The sequence below is a fragment of the Cyprinus carpio genome, chromosome B1 (genome assembly GCF_018340385.1).
Source record: "Cyprinus carpio isolate SPL01 chromosome B1, ASM1834038v1, whole genome shotgun sequence".
In the NCBI taxonomy this organism is placed as follows: Eukaryota; Metazoa; Chordata; class Actinopteri; order Cypriniformes; family Cyprinidae; genus Cyprinus; species Cyprinus carpio.
The window spans coordinates 8,187,567-8,206,858 of record NC_056597.1 but is presented as its reverse complement, the minus strand read 5'-3'; the positions used below and the strand labels follow the sequence as shown (position 1 = coordinate 8,206,858).

At 35.9% G+C, this 19,292-nt stretch overlaps 1 protein-coding gene across 4 annotated transcripts in view; it reads right to left on the bottom strand.

Moving 5' to 3' along the window:
* The window catches only part of dhrsx (dehydrogenase/reductase (SDR family) X-linked), a 37,747-nt gene that overhangs the window by 3,864 nt on the left and 14,591 nt on the right, over window positions 1-19,292 (bottom strand). For 3 of the 4 annotated variants that reach the window (XM_042716440.1, XM_042716439.1, XM_042716437.1), the window contains 3 exons: window positions 9,490-9,591; window positions 7,492-7,699; window positions 3,131-3,338 (listed from right to left, as the gene is read on the bottom strand). In XM_042716440.1, coding sequence (XP_042572374.1) covers window positions 3,131-3,338; window positions 7,492-7,699; window positions 9,490-9,591 — 518 coding nt within the window. The remainder of the gene's footprint in view (window positions 1-3,130; window positions 3,339-7,491; window positions 7,700-9,489; window positions 9,592-19,292) is intronic. The other variant, XM_042716438.1, reaches the window with a different exon arrangement.

Genomic DNA, 19,292 nt, shown 5'->3' with positions numbered 1-19,292 from the left:
TGACAGTAAACTTTAAAATATATAGCTTTTTTTAAGTCGTAAATAAAGATTATTGGGTACATTTTACAAAATAAATTAACTTATAAATAAAAAAATATATATATATACAATTTCAGTTTTTCTACAAACCGATTTAGAGCTTTCTGGGTGAGTCATTAATGACATAATTTTCATTTTTGGCTGAACTAACCCTTTAAGCATGTTTTATCCTTCAAGTGCCAAATAAAAAGAGAAAATAATCAACAGAGATGAAGTACCTTGAACAACTCATGGCTATTTAATTTCTAAAGCATTGTTTTTTGAATATTAAGTGAAGATGAACTACATTGTGATAATATGCAGATACGGTGAAGATTTCAGCCATACCACCCTCCCCTAATGTTTTATATCCAAGCATTATTTTATTCCTCAGTTTGGGTTCTGACAATTGGAAAGCTGTCAGGTGAGAAATAAAACACTGGTGGAAAAGCAGTGTAAATGTAAAATAAGTGTTTAAAAGCAAGTATCCTTCAGTTTTGAGAGCACATTTGATTTATAGGAAGGATGTCATGTCACTCTCTTTCTCTGAACACAAACGGTTCCAGAAATAAACTTCAGAAATTGTATACACATTCAGTATTCACGTCATGCACTGCAAGAGAACTCTTATTTCAGGAAACAAAAAACCTATTAAAACACATCATTATCTTTGACATTTTTTCCTCAACGAGATTTTTTGCTCTTAGATAAACCTTCACATTTTTTTTGTTGTTGTTTTTTTTTGTCAGCCAAGTGCAGAAAATTTGTATTCTCTACAGTGGGTGTGCTTTTCTATTTTAAATGCCTTTGCCTGTTTAGTCATAACGATATTTTCCCTCGAGACATTCATAATTTGTCATCCTTTCTTCTAAACACGTACAACACACTGTCCTCACTGAGCCCCGTAATTTCTGGGTTTTCTACAGCAATTCCTGTGCCGCATACATAACGGACGCCGTGAACCGTGACCCAACCCGACTCGTAAATAAGCACCCTGCAAAAGGATATTGCCATGCTGATAACGATCACAATAAATCAATATCAACACACCTCACTACAACAAGGGTATGAGTTTCACGGAAATTACATTAGTATTCAAAAGATTACACAATGAATTATCTTTTGTAGTACAAATAATTCCCCTTTGAGAAGAGGCGAAGGTCACTGCCCACTGTTGCGGATTTCGTATGCTACTTTCCCTTGTCTATTGCGCATAACCAAAGACAGTTGTTCACATATAAAAATGAATTATATATCTGACAGAGCGTGCAACACTATCATGTGCTGCTGTTTGTTATTCTGATCATCTCTGAAGCTCTTTTAGCACAAACTCAGCTGGATTTAATGGAGCAGAAAGAAAACCAATGATTGGCTGAGGGATGACAGTAAAACAACCTGCGAAAATGGTAGCAATTTTGATAATTTGGAGACAACACATCAGTGAGCTCATAGACGGGTACTTACTGTATAGGTGGCATGTAACATATATTGTAAACCGTGAGATCCAAAAGTCTAAAATCACATTTAAAAATCTGGAGATACTATATATGTTTATGTGTATTGTACATTTTATTCTCATTCTTGTATTCATTTTCTGAAACTGATTTAAAATTCAAGAGGTGTAACAAATATTCTTAAGGAAGATGAAAGAATCACGTCTGATTAACACACAAAAAAAAAAAAAAAAAAAAAAAAAAAAAAAAAAACACACACACACACACACACACACACACACCTTTGAAGCAAAAAGACAATCTAAATCCAATTATTGTTCACCCTGACACAACAGCTCCAAACCTTTAGATTTCAAGACGAATTCTAAGAGATTGGATGAGACAGACAGATGGAGAAGAAGAAAAGAAAGAGTGAAAACAGTGTCTCCCGGGACACACCACACTGTCACAATGCCTTACTGCAACATATTGGGGCAGGTGGGTTTGTCATAAAGTGTTGACATTTAACAGTGCACCTTTCACAACGGCCTTTGTCAGTAACTCTAAAGCGTGTTGCACACAGACACAATGTATCTGAGAGAGAATATTCATGAACTGCCTATATTTATTGTGTTTTAGATATGAAAGCTGGGAATTCTATATTGGACTGATAAGTAATGACAGTTATCAGGGATATTAGTTATTTTTTAAATTAAAATCTAACTTAAAAATGTAACAAAAATTTAATAGAGCTTTTAAATAGTAAGGGTTCCAACACATACAAATATAAAAATACATATACAATATAAAAATCTTAAACTTATTTTATTTCAGACAAAACTTTCTGTAACACTTCAGTATAGTGACCAATTCTCACTATTAACTAGTTGCTTATTAGCAACCCTATTATTAACATCTTAGCTGTTTATTAATACTTAAAAAGCACATATTCTGCATGACCATATTCTACATCCCTATCCTACACAATACCCAAACTTAACAACCTTACAAACTATTTATAATCAGCAAATTAGGTGTTAATTGAGGCAAAAGTCATAGTTAACGGTTTGTTAATAGCGAGAATTGGACCTTAAAGTAAAGTGTGACCAAACTTTCTCAACTACTAATTTCTAAATAATAGTTACCTATAGTTTATATTTTGCATTATCATGCAAGCCTCACAAAATTATTTAATTTATATATTTCCTATTTACTTATTATTTATTCATCCATCCATCCATCTATTCATTCATTCCTTAATGTATTTATCATAAATAGTACAGTTTTTAAATCTTTTAACGGTTATCGTCTATACTATGAAAATAATCATTGTCCTATTGTTATGGAAAATTTGCATTTTTGGTTTAAAACCACTTAAAAGCAGTACATTCATTCTAGTGCCTACTCTAGTCCAATTCCCCTTCATTTCCTGTCCTCTCTCGGTCCTGTCAATAAAAGCGGCAAAAAATGAACCCAAACATGAGTGAAACTGAGGCTCTACACAGACAGATGTCTGAATAAACCATCACGCCAGTGACTCAGGCCTAGTTTGGCTGACTTTCCAAAGTTTGACAAGTTATTTAAGTGAAATAAGGCATTCCAAATCTGTCCAGGCAATTATTATCCTCCAGTAAACTTGACTAATGATGTTTTATAGAGGGCAATATGATTTGCCTTACCCTGAAGAGCAGTTTTGCGAAAGGTTTCTTGGCCAGCTGTGCAGGGCTAGACAGATTGTCATACAGGGCTGTGTCCACCATGCCTGGGTCCACTGCGTTAACTGTTACAGAGTCACCTCTGACCCACAACTCGTCCTGTAGGTGGTAGGAGAACAGCAGCAGGGCCAGTTTACTCTGGGCGTATGCACCATGAGCACTATAACACATCCTGAGCAAGAGAGAGAATGATAAAAAAGAGAGACACTGAGTGTGGTTAAACAGCTATTTTGGTGCCAATGATCATTAATGTGTTGTTTACTGTAATTTGCATTTGTAAACCCATTATGACAAGAATGTGCATGCTGATGTGTTGTTGCTTCAAGTCTGATCATTCACACACACACACACACACACACACACACACACACACACACACACACACACACACACAGTTATATATTTCTTTATAGCCTAAATATTTTCTATATAGCTTTACCTTTTTAAGTTTTTTATGTACTATTTCTGTTATTTCAAGTTTATTGCAACTAGAATATTTTTCCATATACATTTAATTTGAATAATTGCTGTATTAGTTAACAATCAAAAACAGAATTTGCAACTCATTTTATGACGTATTTCTGAATGAAACAGGATATTCAATAAGAAAAAAAAAAAAGAACTACAGGGTGAGACTTGATTTTATGCACCAGGAATGGACTGGATCATTAAAACATTATCTTTTCATAATACAATGGGATCAGAGGACATGATCTCTGTACAGCAGGCAGTTGAATAAGAGCTGAAAAATGAGAAGCCTTGGGGACGTCAGGTGAAAAGGAAAGTTGTTTCAAAATTATTACATTGCTATGAATGATTCTGCAGATATCATCTTTGAACTAACACCTGACATGATTAGAGCTCTTTTACACACCGAGATTGCCCATCAAGACATGCATTTTAAACATTCAATACCAATGCAACAATAAAGCCTGACATAATACCCAGTCATTTATATATACATATTAATAAAAAATAATTTTAGCCTATTTTTTTTCTTTTGTGATTAGCATCTTTGTTCTTCATTTTATTACTGACAATTTACTTAAATAATTTACTTGTTAATTTGAAAAGTTTGACTGAATGATTGATTGTTCAATTACAAAATGCTTGATTTCAACATTTTATTAATTTATTAAAGTTGTATATTAATATTCAACTTATAAAATAATTGGTTACACTTTATTTTAAGGTTTCCTTGTTACAGTGTAATTAAACATTTAAGTACTGAGTAATATCAATTAACTACATGTACTTACTATATAGGTTACTATATAGTGTAATTGTATATATTATATTGTTATTGCAATAATAACAATATAATATATACAATTGGATCATTAAAAAATACGTACTATGTTAGCAATAGTACGTACATACATGTAACGTGTAACGTGTAACAAGGACACCTTAAAATAAAGTGTGACCAAACATTTTTTTAAAATCATATTATCTTATTGTCTCATGACAATGCTATATGCTTTATGAAGGTCTGAGTATAAGATAAACCTTCAGGTATCTAGAGGAAACAGTGACCCTCACATTAACAATCCAAAAATCTTGCATTTCTATCCAAGTTTCGAAGTCCTAGAATGCCCTAGAATCAAGAATCCATGTCTAATCTTTCAGCTGACTCATTTATCCGTTATTTATACCAGCAGATGTCTTTGCGCCCACCCCTGCCTCGCTCCCTCTCTCACCTTGAAGTACATATTTATTAGGAATCTTCCATGCCAACCCACAGCATGAGCCCCCACCCCACCCCAATTTAACATACTGCGTGACAAGAAGACATCGGCAGTTGCAGACAGGCACCTTGTTTGCTGTATTAGATTTGTTGTTTGTCAGTATTTATTGTAACACTCATAACCACCCCTTTCTGCCTCCCAGGAGGCTTTGCTGCATTCAGTCAATCAATAGACGCATGGTGCTCTGAATCATGCTGCATGTTATAGCGACAGTGTCCTTGAGTCGTTGAGTCTCTGCAGTACATGACTGCAGTAAACGGATGAGGACTCTCAAGACTGAAAAGCAATAAAAGCAGACCTGAGGAAAAATAGAATGGTGCAATATTTTGAGGAATAAAGCAGATGCAAACAGGATGGACAAATCTGCACTACAGGAAGATCTGTGTTTAATATGAGAGAGGGAGACATTTTCACCTTTAAGAATATTAGGGGTGCACCAATATTAAAATTCTGGCTTATACCGATAATAATATTATTTTCATGATGACAACTGATAAATGATTAATATTAAAATCCAATACTGTTTTTTGTCAAAATGAATAGAAATATAAAAACGGCAATCATTTCAAATGCTACACTGAAATTCAGGCATCACACTATTATGGTGTATGAATGGATATGAATGGATATTCATTTTGAGATCTGCTAGAATTGAATAACATTTAACAGTGTTTAATATCAGAAAACTATTAGTGTGTTTAAATAATTACTTACTTTTTTTCATTTTAGCAGTACAGTACATACATTTTTTATTTTATTTTTCAAAACAACTTACTAGACTTTTAAACTCAGTGTTAATTTTTGTGAAACCTTGTCAGGTATGTGGTAACTGTTTTAGGAAATAAAAAAAAAAGTCCTACTCATTTTTTTTTGCTTTGTTTTAGGAAATAAAAAAAAAAGCTTCTGCATTTTTTAGAGTTCACGAACTGGAAATCAAAAATTCTCTGATCTGCATATAAGAAGAGAAACAGAATAAAAAAAAAAAAAAAAAAAAAATCTCTTGATCTTTTAATATATAGGTTTTTATTTTGATTTATAAAGTTTCTGCAAGTTTCAAAACTTTCTAGATACTCTAAAATCTCTTGATCTGTTCATATATAAGGCCACAATGTTCTGGCTAAACTTGTTTATGATGATCAACATTCACTGAAGCCCTGTCCTGAGAAATTTACAAACAAGGCCCAATTCGATGAAGGACTGAGACGATGCTGTGCTGACTATATTGTATTTGACCGTAATGTCACACCACACAAGTTTTTATTACGTGATCACTATTGCCTTGTCTGTTATTACAGAGCAGAGATGGCCACTCCAGTTAGTGACTCAGACCCGAGTCGCACTCGAGTCACATTTTTATAGACTTCAGACTCGATCTGATATGAATATGGATTTGGATTTGATTGGGGTAGAGGGAATTGTATTTTTTATATTTTAAAAGCAACTCGAGTCCTAATCCTTATATAAATAATATTCAAAAGACTGACCACATCCACACCCGGCATCCATCCGGACCGCGAGCCGTAACAGCAGCACCATTTTGTGAGCAGCGCATCAAAATAGCGAAGCGGATCACATGACAAGTGCTCGGGTCGTTTATGGTAAATATCTTTCAGCGCTATATAGGCTACTCTAGTATTTTTATCTAAAGCCAAATGCGCTTTATTCAGCTCCGTGTGCACGTGCTGTCTTTCTCTATCTTCTCTCTCTCTCTCTATGACGTACGCTGGCATGGATGACGCGGTTATTTTAACAACAACAGAAACACGGAGAGCAGCAAAATTATAGATTACTTTCACTAAAACACAACAGAATTTTTTTTTATTTTTCTTACTATGTATATAACCTGTTCAAACCAGATGTGGCAAGACGTTTCAGATCTACATTTAGCATTATTAATCTGGCTAAGAACACCTCAAAAGAATCATGTAATTATAATTGGGAAATTGTTAGCCAAGCATAGCAGTGGGCATTTACTTCCGAGTCTACAATCTGCCATGTCTATTAATACAGAGCGTTCTGATGAGGGGGATCAAATCAGGAAAGAATATAGCCTATTACTTCTAAATTATGTTTTTGATAAGATTGATAAGATTATAAATGGATATCAGAGAAGAGTACAAAATAAAAAAAATAATGACCCCTTTTGCTCGGACTGAATTCAAAATTCCGAGAGTTCCGCGCATCTTGTGTGTGTAGAGTTTGTGTGTGTGTGTGAGTGACTTTATGTGTGTTGTTGTGCATTTCATATGTACTTGTTTGAGCACTGACGTTGACGAGTACCTTAGGTATCGAAATCTGGAACCGAACAACATGTCATTTTTCGATACTCGATAGTATCGACGCAATTCGGTCGGTACCTAAAAAGTATCGAACTCGGTACCCAGCCCTAATTGTACGTCTTTTTTGTCTACCACTACATATTCAGCAGTGGCCTTGGGCACAATCGAATATATTTTAATTTTAAATATAAGTAGGAAGATTAAATCTTTGCCTTTAAGATTCAGCTTGTCCTTTCCGTTCACAAAAAGGCTTGAGGCAAGAAAAGAATCTCAATTATAATTCAAAAAAGCTTCTAACCTTCCCTGCAAGTCATCCAGAGTTAATCTTCCTCCATAGTGTGTAGCTGAAGACATAATGACTATCCGGGAACATTTCCCAGGTTTGCCTGACTTCTTCAGCACATCCAGCAACAGGTTGGTTAACAGGAAATGGCCCAGGTAGTTTAGCCCAAAGTGTAGCTCAAATCCATCCTCTGTTCTCCTCTCCGGAACAAGCATAACGCCAGCTGCAGACATAAAGGAACATCATTGCTGATATATTATGAACAAACAGAATATGCAGGCCACCAGGAAGAATTCTACTAGGCTTGATCAAATATTCACACCTTAAAAAGAAGTGACTCATGAGTACATTCTGAGTCACTCTTTCTTCTGGTTTGAAAAGCGATGAACTTCACACACTCTCGTACCGCATGCAGCTCTCTGAATACTGTGGATTATGTTTTGCTGGTTTATTGATTTGCATCTTTTTAAATGGCTTTTAGCACACACAGAAGGATATCAGAGATGTCTTTACATGAAACTGAACTAGCAAATAACCATTGCCTAAACTAATGTTCTTAATGTGTCTCGTTCTGCTTAATTTATGGTCTCGCTGAGAAGTAGTAATGTTTTCGATAAAAAGATGTGAAGAACATCATGCGTCACATTCACACATAAAAATATCCCTCTACAGAAATGCATTTCTATGTCTTTAAAAGAAGCGCCACAAGACAATTAAAGTTGGTGGATCCCTATATTAAATGGATGTAATCTAGTTTAAAACCCTGCCCAAGACTGAGCACCAGCATTCATGCGGGAATAAGCTTGTGCTCTTGAAAACGTTTCATCATTATTTTGCTCTTAACAGAATTACAGTTCAGTTTGCAGGAGAAAACAGTAATCAGGATTATAAAAATGTCCTCAGCATATTAAATCAACATGAAACAATATGTTTTTCTTTAATTAATCTCATGCTGGAAAGTAGGGCTGGGCAATATGCCAAAAATATTATCCTGACATTTCTTTCCAGGTAATATTTTTGTTATAATTTCTTCAAGTTAAACCCCACTCTTTTGGCAGGTTGTCCTAAAGATCTTTGAGTTTTGGTTAATATTGGATGGCAGTTTTTTCTCACTAAAAGTTACGTTTATTTTTGATGTGTTTACTACGCTGTTAGATTAATCCATAGAGTGAAAATGTCCAGAGTTTATCTTTATCAACATAAATTTTACAACAAATCCGACATGTTATGGTTTATTGTCCAACCCTACAGGAAAGTTAAACCTAATGCATCCTAACGTTATCAATCCATGATTGAAGGATCTCTGAAAAGACAATCAATGTCCCCTGACTCTGCCTCAGACACATGCAGTGTCCTGTCCAGCCAGGGCACTAGAGGGGTCAAGCGTTGACCTTTCTGCATCATTAGACCCTCAGTGGGGTGGCACAAATGCATTTACCCATCAACCGGCATCAGAGGGGAGGGGTGTGTGAGAACAAACGGGAAAAGGGGAGCGTGAATTATTTATTCTCTCTGTTAGGGAGAGGACAGTGTGTGACTGCTCCTGTCATTTTGAGACATTCCCTGGGGCAGGCTTCTAAATAAAAGTCACTCAGTTAAAACAAACAACCCCTAAGGCCCTCAGGACACAGACCAGACATGTCCAACAGAGCGAGCTTAGGAGGACGCAAGAGATTTCAGGTTGAGAGACAAGATGTACAGCCCTTAAAAATGACAAATAGCTAACACTTCACAGTAAGGTTCAATTTGTTTACATGAATGTATTAAGTATCACAAACTAACAATGAACAGCAATTGTGCAGCATTTATTAATCTAGGTTATAGTAAAAAAAAAAAATACTATTATTCATTGCAATTTCATGTTTGTTCATTGGACATATATATATATATATTCACAATGCGAAATGTTAAAATGTCTTTGGATAAATTAATATGGACCTAAAATAATAAATGCTTTAACAAATACTGCATTTTCAGAACTAAGAAACTAGAGAAACTGAGGAATTCACATACCATTATTGACAAGGACGTGTAGTGGCAAACCTTTGGCTTTATATCTCTGGACAAAGTGTCGTACAGATGTCAAAGAGGCCAAATCCAGGTACATGAACTCCACTAAAAGCAAAGAGATTACAAAATCAGTACTACAAGCAGCAACTATAAGAACACATGCTGTAAATGAATGTAAGAAAAACAACAATCAAAAATTAAAACTACATAATTTACTCACCCTCAAGTTGTTTTTCTTCTGTGGAACATGAAAGAAGAGACATTTCTCAAAATATCTTCTTGTTCCACAGAAGACTGAAAGGTTTGGAATGGCATGAGAGTGAGTAAATGATGACAGAATTCATTCATTTCATTCAAACTTTCAATTCACTTCAATTCTACTGCCTTACATTAAAATATGAATTGCACTTATGCATCCCGTTTGCTACCAATGCAAAATCAGCAACTGAATTAGAATTTAAAAAGCATTTTCAATTCAATTCCGAATGGCATACAACCCTGGTAATAAAACATAATGAATTGCTCAAGGATGACACAAGCATGTGAATGGCAGTAATACTGAATCATCCAATAATGTGAGGTCTTTGCAAAAGGTCTTCCTTTGATCAGATGAACAAGTCTTTTCAGGATTCAAATTGGTTCACACACTTGCATGATCACAGCAATAAGTATTCAATATAGCAACAGAATTATTCCATAATAAAGATGACACACTGAATGCACAGTATATTTTCATATGCAGCTCATAACAGTCAAAGAGTTTGCCTTCCTCAAATAAAACAAGTAAACTCAGCTTGTCAGCTTGTTTTACAGGGTTTGGTTTTAAACAGTGGTTGCAGGCTAAATGTCTGTTGATTCATCCAGCGTTCTCATGCCGTAGTTCATTTAATAACCTTATTCTGTTGGTCTGTACATCAAAGCACGTGTCCAATTAGTCTCATTTCAAAGCATGCAAGTTATTCCACTAATGCTCACGTAAAGTCAAAAGGACATTCTCCCATCATCCCAAATGGCCTATCAGTGTTTCAATTATCACTTTTTTTAGAAAAAACATCTGAAACCAACACAATCACCCCTAAAAATCTGCTCCAAGAGATACAAAACTACCAAAAAAAAAAAAATAATAATGTTTACCAGGTAGTGTAGCTGTATTTGAATGTTATTGTTAAGTCTTGCCTCTTGACAAGGCAGCTCTATTTACTGTACATCTGAAAAACGCAATTTGAAGTTAGGTCCATTTTATTTTATGCACAAGTTAATAATCTTGAAAAGTGTCAAACAATCAGTCTGTCATTTTTCTTTGATGTATGTAACACTAACAAACGTTCTTTAAATTTGATATCTGCTTAATTTTGGAATAACAGGCCATACACGGATTTCATTAGGTCTCTAAAACCTAATCTGAATAATATGATGGGTCTTTATAACTCTGTTTAACTGGAGGGGGGGTTCTTGTTCTCCATCAACTTTAATTAGGCTTATCATTCTTTTAGTCTGACGGAACTAACCTTTGAGCTAATAACGGCTCCCAAGTGAGAATTAGACCATTACACGCCTGCCGGGGTGGACAGCAAGAAATGTACACAGGAGGCCCTAAAAAAGAGCAGCGATACTTCAAGGATGCCTTTTAAATGAAATGTTTAGCGGAACTGTTGATGATCTTGTCAGAACATGCCCAAGTATGGGAAGTAATTTGACATGACAAAGTCAGCGTTTTGTTTCTCATTTTGTTCACAGACATAGTAAACCTATAAGCCCAAATCCTATCATTTAAAACTGCAGCATCTGTGAATCAGAATGCTGTTGTGTTTACCTCAATAAGCCCTTTGGGCTTTCAGCTTATGAAAATGAGACACTACATTAAAATATTCCAGTCATATGCACATCATTGCTTCAATCAGTTTTAGTTGTCATGTTATGCAAATCCTGGTATTTGGTTCATTTTTCCCCCCTCCCTGCATAATAGTGAGGTGAGGCAAGGTCAATATGACAAAACGTTCACCTTTACTATCCCATCAAAACAGAGAGTTAGACGTGGCCCATGGTTGTTTAGCAGATGTGTGCAAAAATAGTAAAAATATGGTGAAGGTCTTAAAATGACTGTTACCCCAATTAGCTCCTCATTATATTCAAGATCATCCATTTATGATTTCATTAGTTTCTAAAAACATTTAAAGAAATAAATTAATTTCCAGCTGAAATTGCATTAAATTAATTAATCGAGCCTTTTCAACAAAAAGTAATTAGTTTGAATAAATCTGCTTTTGGTCTTGTATGAACCTAAATTCAAATACATTTCCAATTAAAGGACTATGGATTTCAAATTTTGCTAACATTCATGCAACATATCAGACTATGTGCACTGCCTTTGCCACTCTACTTTAATAAAGTACTGAAATTGTTAATACATAAATTGTTTTGTTGTTGTTGAGATATATATATATATTTAATTTGGCCAATGTTATACTAATCAATAATGAATATATATATATATATATATATATATATATATATATATATATATATATATTATATATATATATATCACACAAACACACTATTTATAACACAAACACACTATTTATAATATTTATATATTATATATATATAATATATACAAATGATTGAATGTGTGTCTTGATAAAAAAGAACACAGTTGAGATTACATTTACCATATTAGATGTGTTATATTCACACTATCAGTTCAAAAAAAAACAATTTTACCTTTCTATTAGATATAGCTATATGTTATAAATATATACCCAATATATATATATATATATATATAAAAAGGGTCTTTACACTAGAAACCGGTAAATTAAAAGTAAGACATTATGACAGAAATATATTACTATTGTGTGGAACGTTCACAAAATAATCAAATTTATTAAAACCTTATTTTTTAAGGAATATCAGGAGATATCACACAGTTTTCAGGTTCGGTTTTTAATTTAAACAGTAAATCCCTGTAAATATTAACTACACATTTTGATTATTAAAATTAAAACATTTAAACTGAAAAATCAATCAATTTCTAATTTCAGTCTTTATCAATGAATATCCAGTTACTGCAAACAAAATATATCTATATAAAATAACCAAGTTAGTAAATAGAACCCAGAACTTAGCAAGATGGTATTATTAAATTTAACAGAAAGTAATGCAGTTAAATGCTTTATGATAGCTATCAGATCCTCAAGGCGTCCTCATTTCTGAGATTAACTGTGATAAACACCACCACTCCCTTAAGGTGTATAGCCCATCTCTGGCTGATTGAAATAGGTTGAATGGATGGAAAGACCTTTGGGCACTTTACAGTGCTCTTGACCTGAATGCTATCATTCTATGAGATCAGCCCAGAATAAAATAATGAAGGAAAGGGGGAGAAGGGGATGGCAGAAGGGATGAGAAAACCAGGTGCAATGGCAGCAGAGGCGTATGGAAACGGCTGATAATAGGCCCTTGCTCCATCAGAACTATTTATCATACAAACAGAAAAATATTGTCTGTCTGGCCCTCCCATTAAGACTTACAATTACATACTATTTCAATGGTGACTTAGAAGCGAAGCTCTCATACCAGTGATAAAATGTGAGTGTCTATTCCTTTCAGCTCTTTGGCACAGCGTGCACCTTTCCAGTGCTGAGTACTCAACCGCATAATTAAACTAATTATAGTTACACAATTACAGCAATTACCCACTACATTACATTAATCGTCCAACGGTACCCCAGTTTAGAGTAGGAAATGCCATTCTGACCGGCAACCCTTCATTACAAAAAACCACTCATTCATTCCCAAATAACAGAATGTTCTTAGACAGCTTATCAAGCGCAAAAGTGACAACCTATGATAGACCAGTTTCACTTCTTGACTAGGCTAAAGTGCTCCCTTTTCTATTTTCCAAATATTGATCTTTTCTAAGTTATTGATTTTAAAGGACTTAATGACTCATTCATGCATAGATTTTTGTACCATGTTTTTGCATAATTTTTAAATCAATAGATCATAGCAATATTGTGAAATGACAGAATTCTCCAATCATCATTTGTGCATCACCCCCACCCCTTTTTTTACAACTGATCTGCCTCCATTCAATCAACAAAGCCAAATTGAATCGACAGCCCTTCCAACATTTGTTTCGTTAATCTTTTTCAAAATATTGCTTTGTCAAAATATTGCTTTAAATATGAAACTTTAATGAAACGTGTAGTAATTATAGCCTTACCAAGTCATAAAATGTCACTTTGTACCACTTAGTCTAGTTTCATGAGAACGCTATAAAAGTCATCGACACACACTTCATCCTTCACACACATTAAATGATTTGAATTTATGAAAAGAGTATTAAACAGAGAGGATATAAACAGGAAGAGCGATGTCTCTCTGTGGTGGCATTGTGTATCATGACTCATAAAGATGAAAGGGTAGGGGGTGAGATACAGATGAGTGTGTATGAGTCTGTGTGTGAGTGTGATATATCAGGACATGCTCATGGGGCAGAACCCTAATGATGTATTGTGCCCTCCCTTAGATTTCTCTCTCTGTGTTGTGCATATATAAGAGGCAGTTTATGGTGTGAGGCAAAAGAGATGACTAAATCTTGCGTAGCAGTCCCGTCTGTGACAGCTTTATATTGTCTGGAAAAAGCTACTGTTTTTCAGGCTTCAGGCCATTTCCACTACAATATTGTCAACAAGGATCTATTAAGTATGCATTTCTTGGGGTGTTTTTACATTCAGTTAGTTTCAGAGGTCTAAGAAAGGTTGGTCTAAATTGATATGTGAAGTATGTGCATTCCCAACACAAAAGCGCACATTCGGCCTCATTTAAGAAACTTGCGTAAATACATACGTAACTTGCCCGTTAAACAGACATTCCCAAAAACTCTCCTTGGGATTCACAAACGTGTCATAAAACATTAGATTTGATTGTTAAAAACGTGTATGTTAATGAATTCCAATCAATCCAAAATAGGGCACATGTTCATTCACAATTAGCATAATCCCCACCTATGAATTATAACTAAGATACGTGTCCAGGAACTTTTGGTAACTCTGTTTTGATGGGATAGTCTTCTGGACTCCCTTCTCAGGTTTGGCTACAGTTGAACTAGCTGAAAAAAAAAGTAAAAAAACAAAAAGTCAGTGGCGCTTGAGAATGCTTTGGAGGCCCAGGGTTTTTCCAGCTGCGCCACTTTGGTTGCTATTATTTGGAATATCCATGGCAGTAATGTTTTGCTAGCATCTTATTTTGAAGAATATTATTGAATATCAAACTGCAGTAACCAGCAAATTTAATTTCTCCAATGTCTTTCAATTGTTGTAAAAGTAGGATGGGTGGTCGGTGTAGTATTTGTCCCGCCCCTCCTCCATTGATTGGACCGCTGGGTAAACGGATAGTGATGAACATTGCATTTTACCCAGAGCTGAACAGTTTCAACTCTCAGATACAAAAAAATAAAGTAAAATAAATAAATAAATAAATAAAATAGAGCAAACAACCTTGTGAAATATTATGGCGCATAAAAATGCAGTGGCCACAGCCATATCACCCTGCAGTCCAAGACTGGTTGCCCACTGAAGCTAAGCAGGGTTGAGCCTGGTCAGTAACTGGATGGGGAGACCTCCTGGGGGAAAACTAGGCTGCTGTTGGAAGAGTTGTTAGTGAGGCCAGCAGGGGGCGCTCACCCTGTGGTCTGTGTGGGTCCTAATGCCCTAGTATAGTGACAGGGACACTATACTGTCAAAAAGCACTATCTTTCGGATGAGATGTTAAACCGAGGTCCTGACTCTCTGTGGTCATTAAAAATCCCATGGCACTTGTAAAGAGTAGGGGTGTAACCCCGGTGTCCTGCCCAAATTGCCGCCACTGGCCCCTTGTCAATCATATGTCATCAGCCCGGAACTGCTTCCCGTGGACAACTGTTGGTGCAAGCTAGATTAAAGTGATTATTACGTTTTGAATATAGATATTTTTACTTCAAAAAAAAACGCATCGATTCACTACAGGAAGCCTTTGTTCACCCCCCGGAGCCATGTGAGGCACCTTTTATTATGAATGGATGCGCTTTATTATATAGCTTGGAAGATCAAAGACAATTTTTTTTTTATATAACTCCAATTGGATGCGTCTGAAAGAAGAAAGTCATATACACCTAGGATGCCTTGAGGGTGAGTAAGTCATGGACTAATTTTCACTTTTGGGTGAACTAACCCTTTAATAAGCGAGAATGTGACCTTAAAATAAAGTGTGAACATCAATTTGTAGTTAACGATTAATCTTAAAATAATTAAATCCAAAGTTCTGGCATGAAACTCTAGATGGTGCAAATCCGATAGGTCAAACTCAATAACACATGGCACAGATGATTGCTTTTGTATTTATCGGTAGCCAATGAGCTTGCTGCTCAACATTCAAATACTTGGCTAGTGCTTATTGTAGCAGTTGCAGTGCGCTTAGGGAACCCTCCACCTTCCCCAGCTCCACCGGTATAGATCTGCTATAGGGTGATTCATGTATGCTATATGGGGGTTATTTCATATATGTTATGTGAAGCAGCAGTTTTCTTACATGCTCACAGCAGCATGATGTAGATGCATTGGCTGTAGCAAGTATGGTACTTTCTCTCCCACAGCAGCAGCAGGGTAGCAGATCTATTCCGCCAAGACCAAATACATTAACATTGTCATATACATACCATGTCAATCCCTCCGAGAGTTATCATGACAGAAATATGTTGAAATTTGCCTTCTAAAAAAATACATACACTACCATTCAAAAGTCTTTTTGGTTGGTACTTGTAGAGATGACTACATATAAATACACCCTATTTTTTATTGTGCTTGATGAGAGACCACAGCCCAACAATCATGCTGTTCTCCCAAAAACCACAACCTACAGAAACTCTACGATGGCAAGTTCTGTCCACGTATTTCCGCTCTGTGTTTTTCATTCCAGGAATTCCTCAAAGCCCTTCAGTCGGGTGGCGGTTCTGGCATGATTGATCGCTGGCGTCTCTCTCGAAGCACTGCTGGACAGGGATACCTGCAGATGTTCTGTTCTGATTAAGAATCCGAGCCACAATAATGAGCACAAGACCCACGCACAACTCATGAGTGCTGTTCCCTGATGGCACCGGACCAACAGGTCTGCCTTATAAGAGGTGAGTTAATCTGGGGATACGGCCCACCACAAAATATACCCGTCTCATCCTTATTTGCTCTTTCTCTCATAATTTTCAGTTTGGATGTGCCAAAGAGTGTGGTAATGAGGTAATCTTGGCACCAGAGGTACAGTGCCAGCTGGAGGACACAGTGACTGGCATACCGCCATTTTCAAGTACCAACAAAGACATTTCCCCCCTTCTCCATCTTCAAAGGCTGCCAGTAAATCAGACACGCACTCCTGAGAGGAAGACTGATAGAGAATAACTCCTGGGTAAGTGACAGCTCTGGCTGTGACGCAGGGTTTCGTCAGCCGGGTCGGTCTCCAACAGGTCTACGAAATGTAGATGGAAGATAGAGATTGGACAGTAAATCTTAGAATGGATGATAAGATTTATCTCTTTGTATCAAGTCAGGAAGAGACAGAGTAGATCAATAAAGGACAGAGATAAAGAAAGGAACAGGCTATTTTTTCCCACTGATGTCATAATTGCAGTGTCACTACTATAATGATGCCACAGAAGATAAAAATGTATGAGTGGTATATAATAAAAATGCAAAACAGATGAGAACACACAGTGACATGCACAACCACTATCAAGTGCTCTGTCTTTGACACCTCACAGATGTGTGTCTCCTGTTTCGTGCATATGCAAACGTGTCTCTATAATAACATTTTTTTTACATGTTGCAAACAACTGTTCTGAACCTTTGATACACAGTGTGTGTTTTGGGCATATGTTGGGGTGTCTGTCTAATTACATCAGGCAGTAGGGTGCCGTCACCCCTGCAACGAGCAGATATTTTCCCAAACACTGACTCCACTGGTGAGGATCCAGAAGGTTCTGTGCAGGTTCTGACTGTGCAGACGTCTGCTGTTCACATCAGCTGCCAGCTGGCTGTCAACAGGTACCACAATAAACTCTCAACATGACCTACTGAGAATTACATACAGGTTAATAGGACGTTTACAATGAACAATTCTGTTTGAGTACAGAATAAGACCAGAATTGAGAGTCATAAATAGTGTTATTTTAGTATCACTGAGATGCTATTATAGTTATAATTTTGTATCTGCTCCAATTTTAGTAATTATGTTTTTTTAAATGTCTAATTTTTTTATTAATTTTATTTTAGTTTCTGATATTTCCTACTGACACACTACTAAAAGATAGAAATAACTGACTTAAAACCATTTTTTAGCTGCTGAAAATATAAGTGTTCCAATAATTTTGGCCACCACTGTAAATATCTTTTATTTCCAGTAACTTTGTGTTTTAGTTTTGGTTACTTATAATAACCCTGGTCATAAACCAATATAGTCACAAAATCTTGATACCACAGTTCCTTTTTAATGTTCTAAATTATAACTTTTTGGTTATAACAGTTATTTTCACATTAATTGATCAAAAGTGACAGTAAAGATATTTATAATGTTACAAAAAAAAATCAATTAAATGCTATTCTTTTGAACCTTCTATTTATCAAAGAACACAACTAGTACTTTATTTCTAGTGGAAAGTATAGAATTGATCCAATGAATGAGATCCAATGAACTTTCACTGAAGTAGTTGCTACTTTTACTCTGAATGAGATTTTTTCATGAACAAAAAAATCAGACATCTCATTCGTGAAGAAGAATCTGCTGGACAAATGCATGAAGGGACATATATTGATTGCTCAATTTAGCATGCAAGTCACTGACGACAAGGACAGAGTAGAATCAGGCGGCAAGAATCGAATAAGTGAATGAGTCTGAAAGAAATATTCAAAAGATTTGAGTCACTGGGTGGAATCAAAATTCCCACCACGAGTCATCCAAATGCAGAACATTTTGAAATAGCTGCCAATCCAAGAAGTCATAAAGAACACCAGAACAACATCCAATGAGTGCTCAGCATGACTAACATCAGAAGACACTGGTCAAAAATAGATCCATGGCAGAGCAGCAAGGCAGAAACATTTCCTCACCAAGAAGTACATGAAAGCTCTCCTCATGTTTGCTAAGAAGCACTTGGATGATCCTCAAGAACTCTGAAATAGGTTATTATCACAGAGAGAATCTGAATCAAAAGTGGAACTTTGGGCCCTGTTATGTCTGGAGAAAACTTGTATTTCATAAGAAGAACTACATTCCTTGACATATTTCAATAACTGGAAAAATCAAATTGCATAGTGCACAAATGCAAAGTTTATGGACAATAGCCCAAAAAGTGAATACAATCCACTGGGTAAAGTATACTATCCAAGCACCTTTGCAATACTTTTTTAAAGCACTAGAATTAAGGCAGCACTAATTATAATCTCACATACTATTTAAAACAAATGTGAATTGAGATGCAGCCTATGCAAAGCAGAGGAACAGATATTTAAACAGACATTTGATGGCCATACAATATGTATGTCACATTTCAGCAGATCTTGGTCAAACTGATACATTAAACCCTGAAAGTGTGTGTCATTATGGCAGACTCCATGACCACATCTAACATCTGACACAGACGCTTTCTGAAACCGCTACAAAGGCCTCGTCACTCACAAATCACACCACAGATTCGGAGCTGCGGCAGCTGTGCGGAGAAATAAGACAAGCGGAGGATGGGTGGAAAACAGCCTTGGGAACATAACTGTCCGCCCATC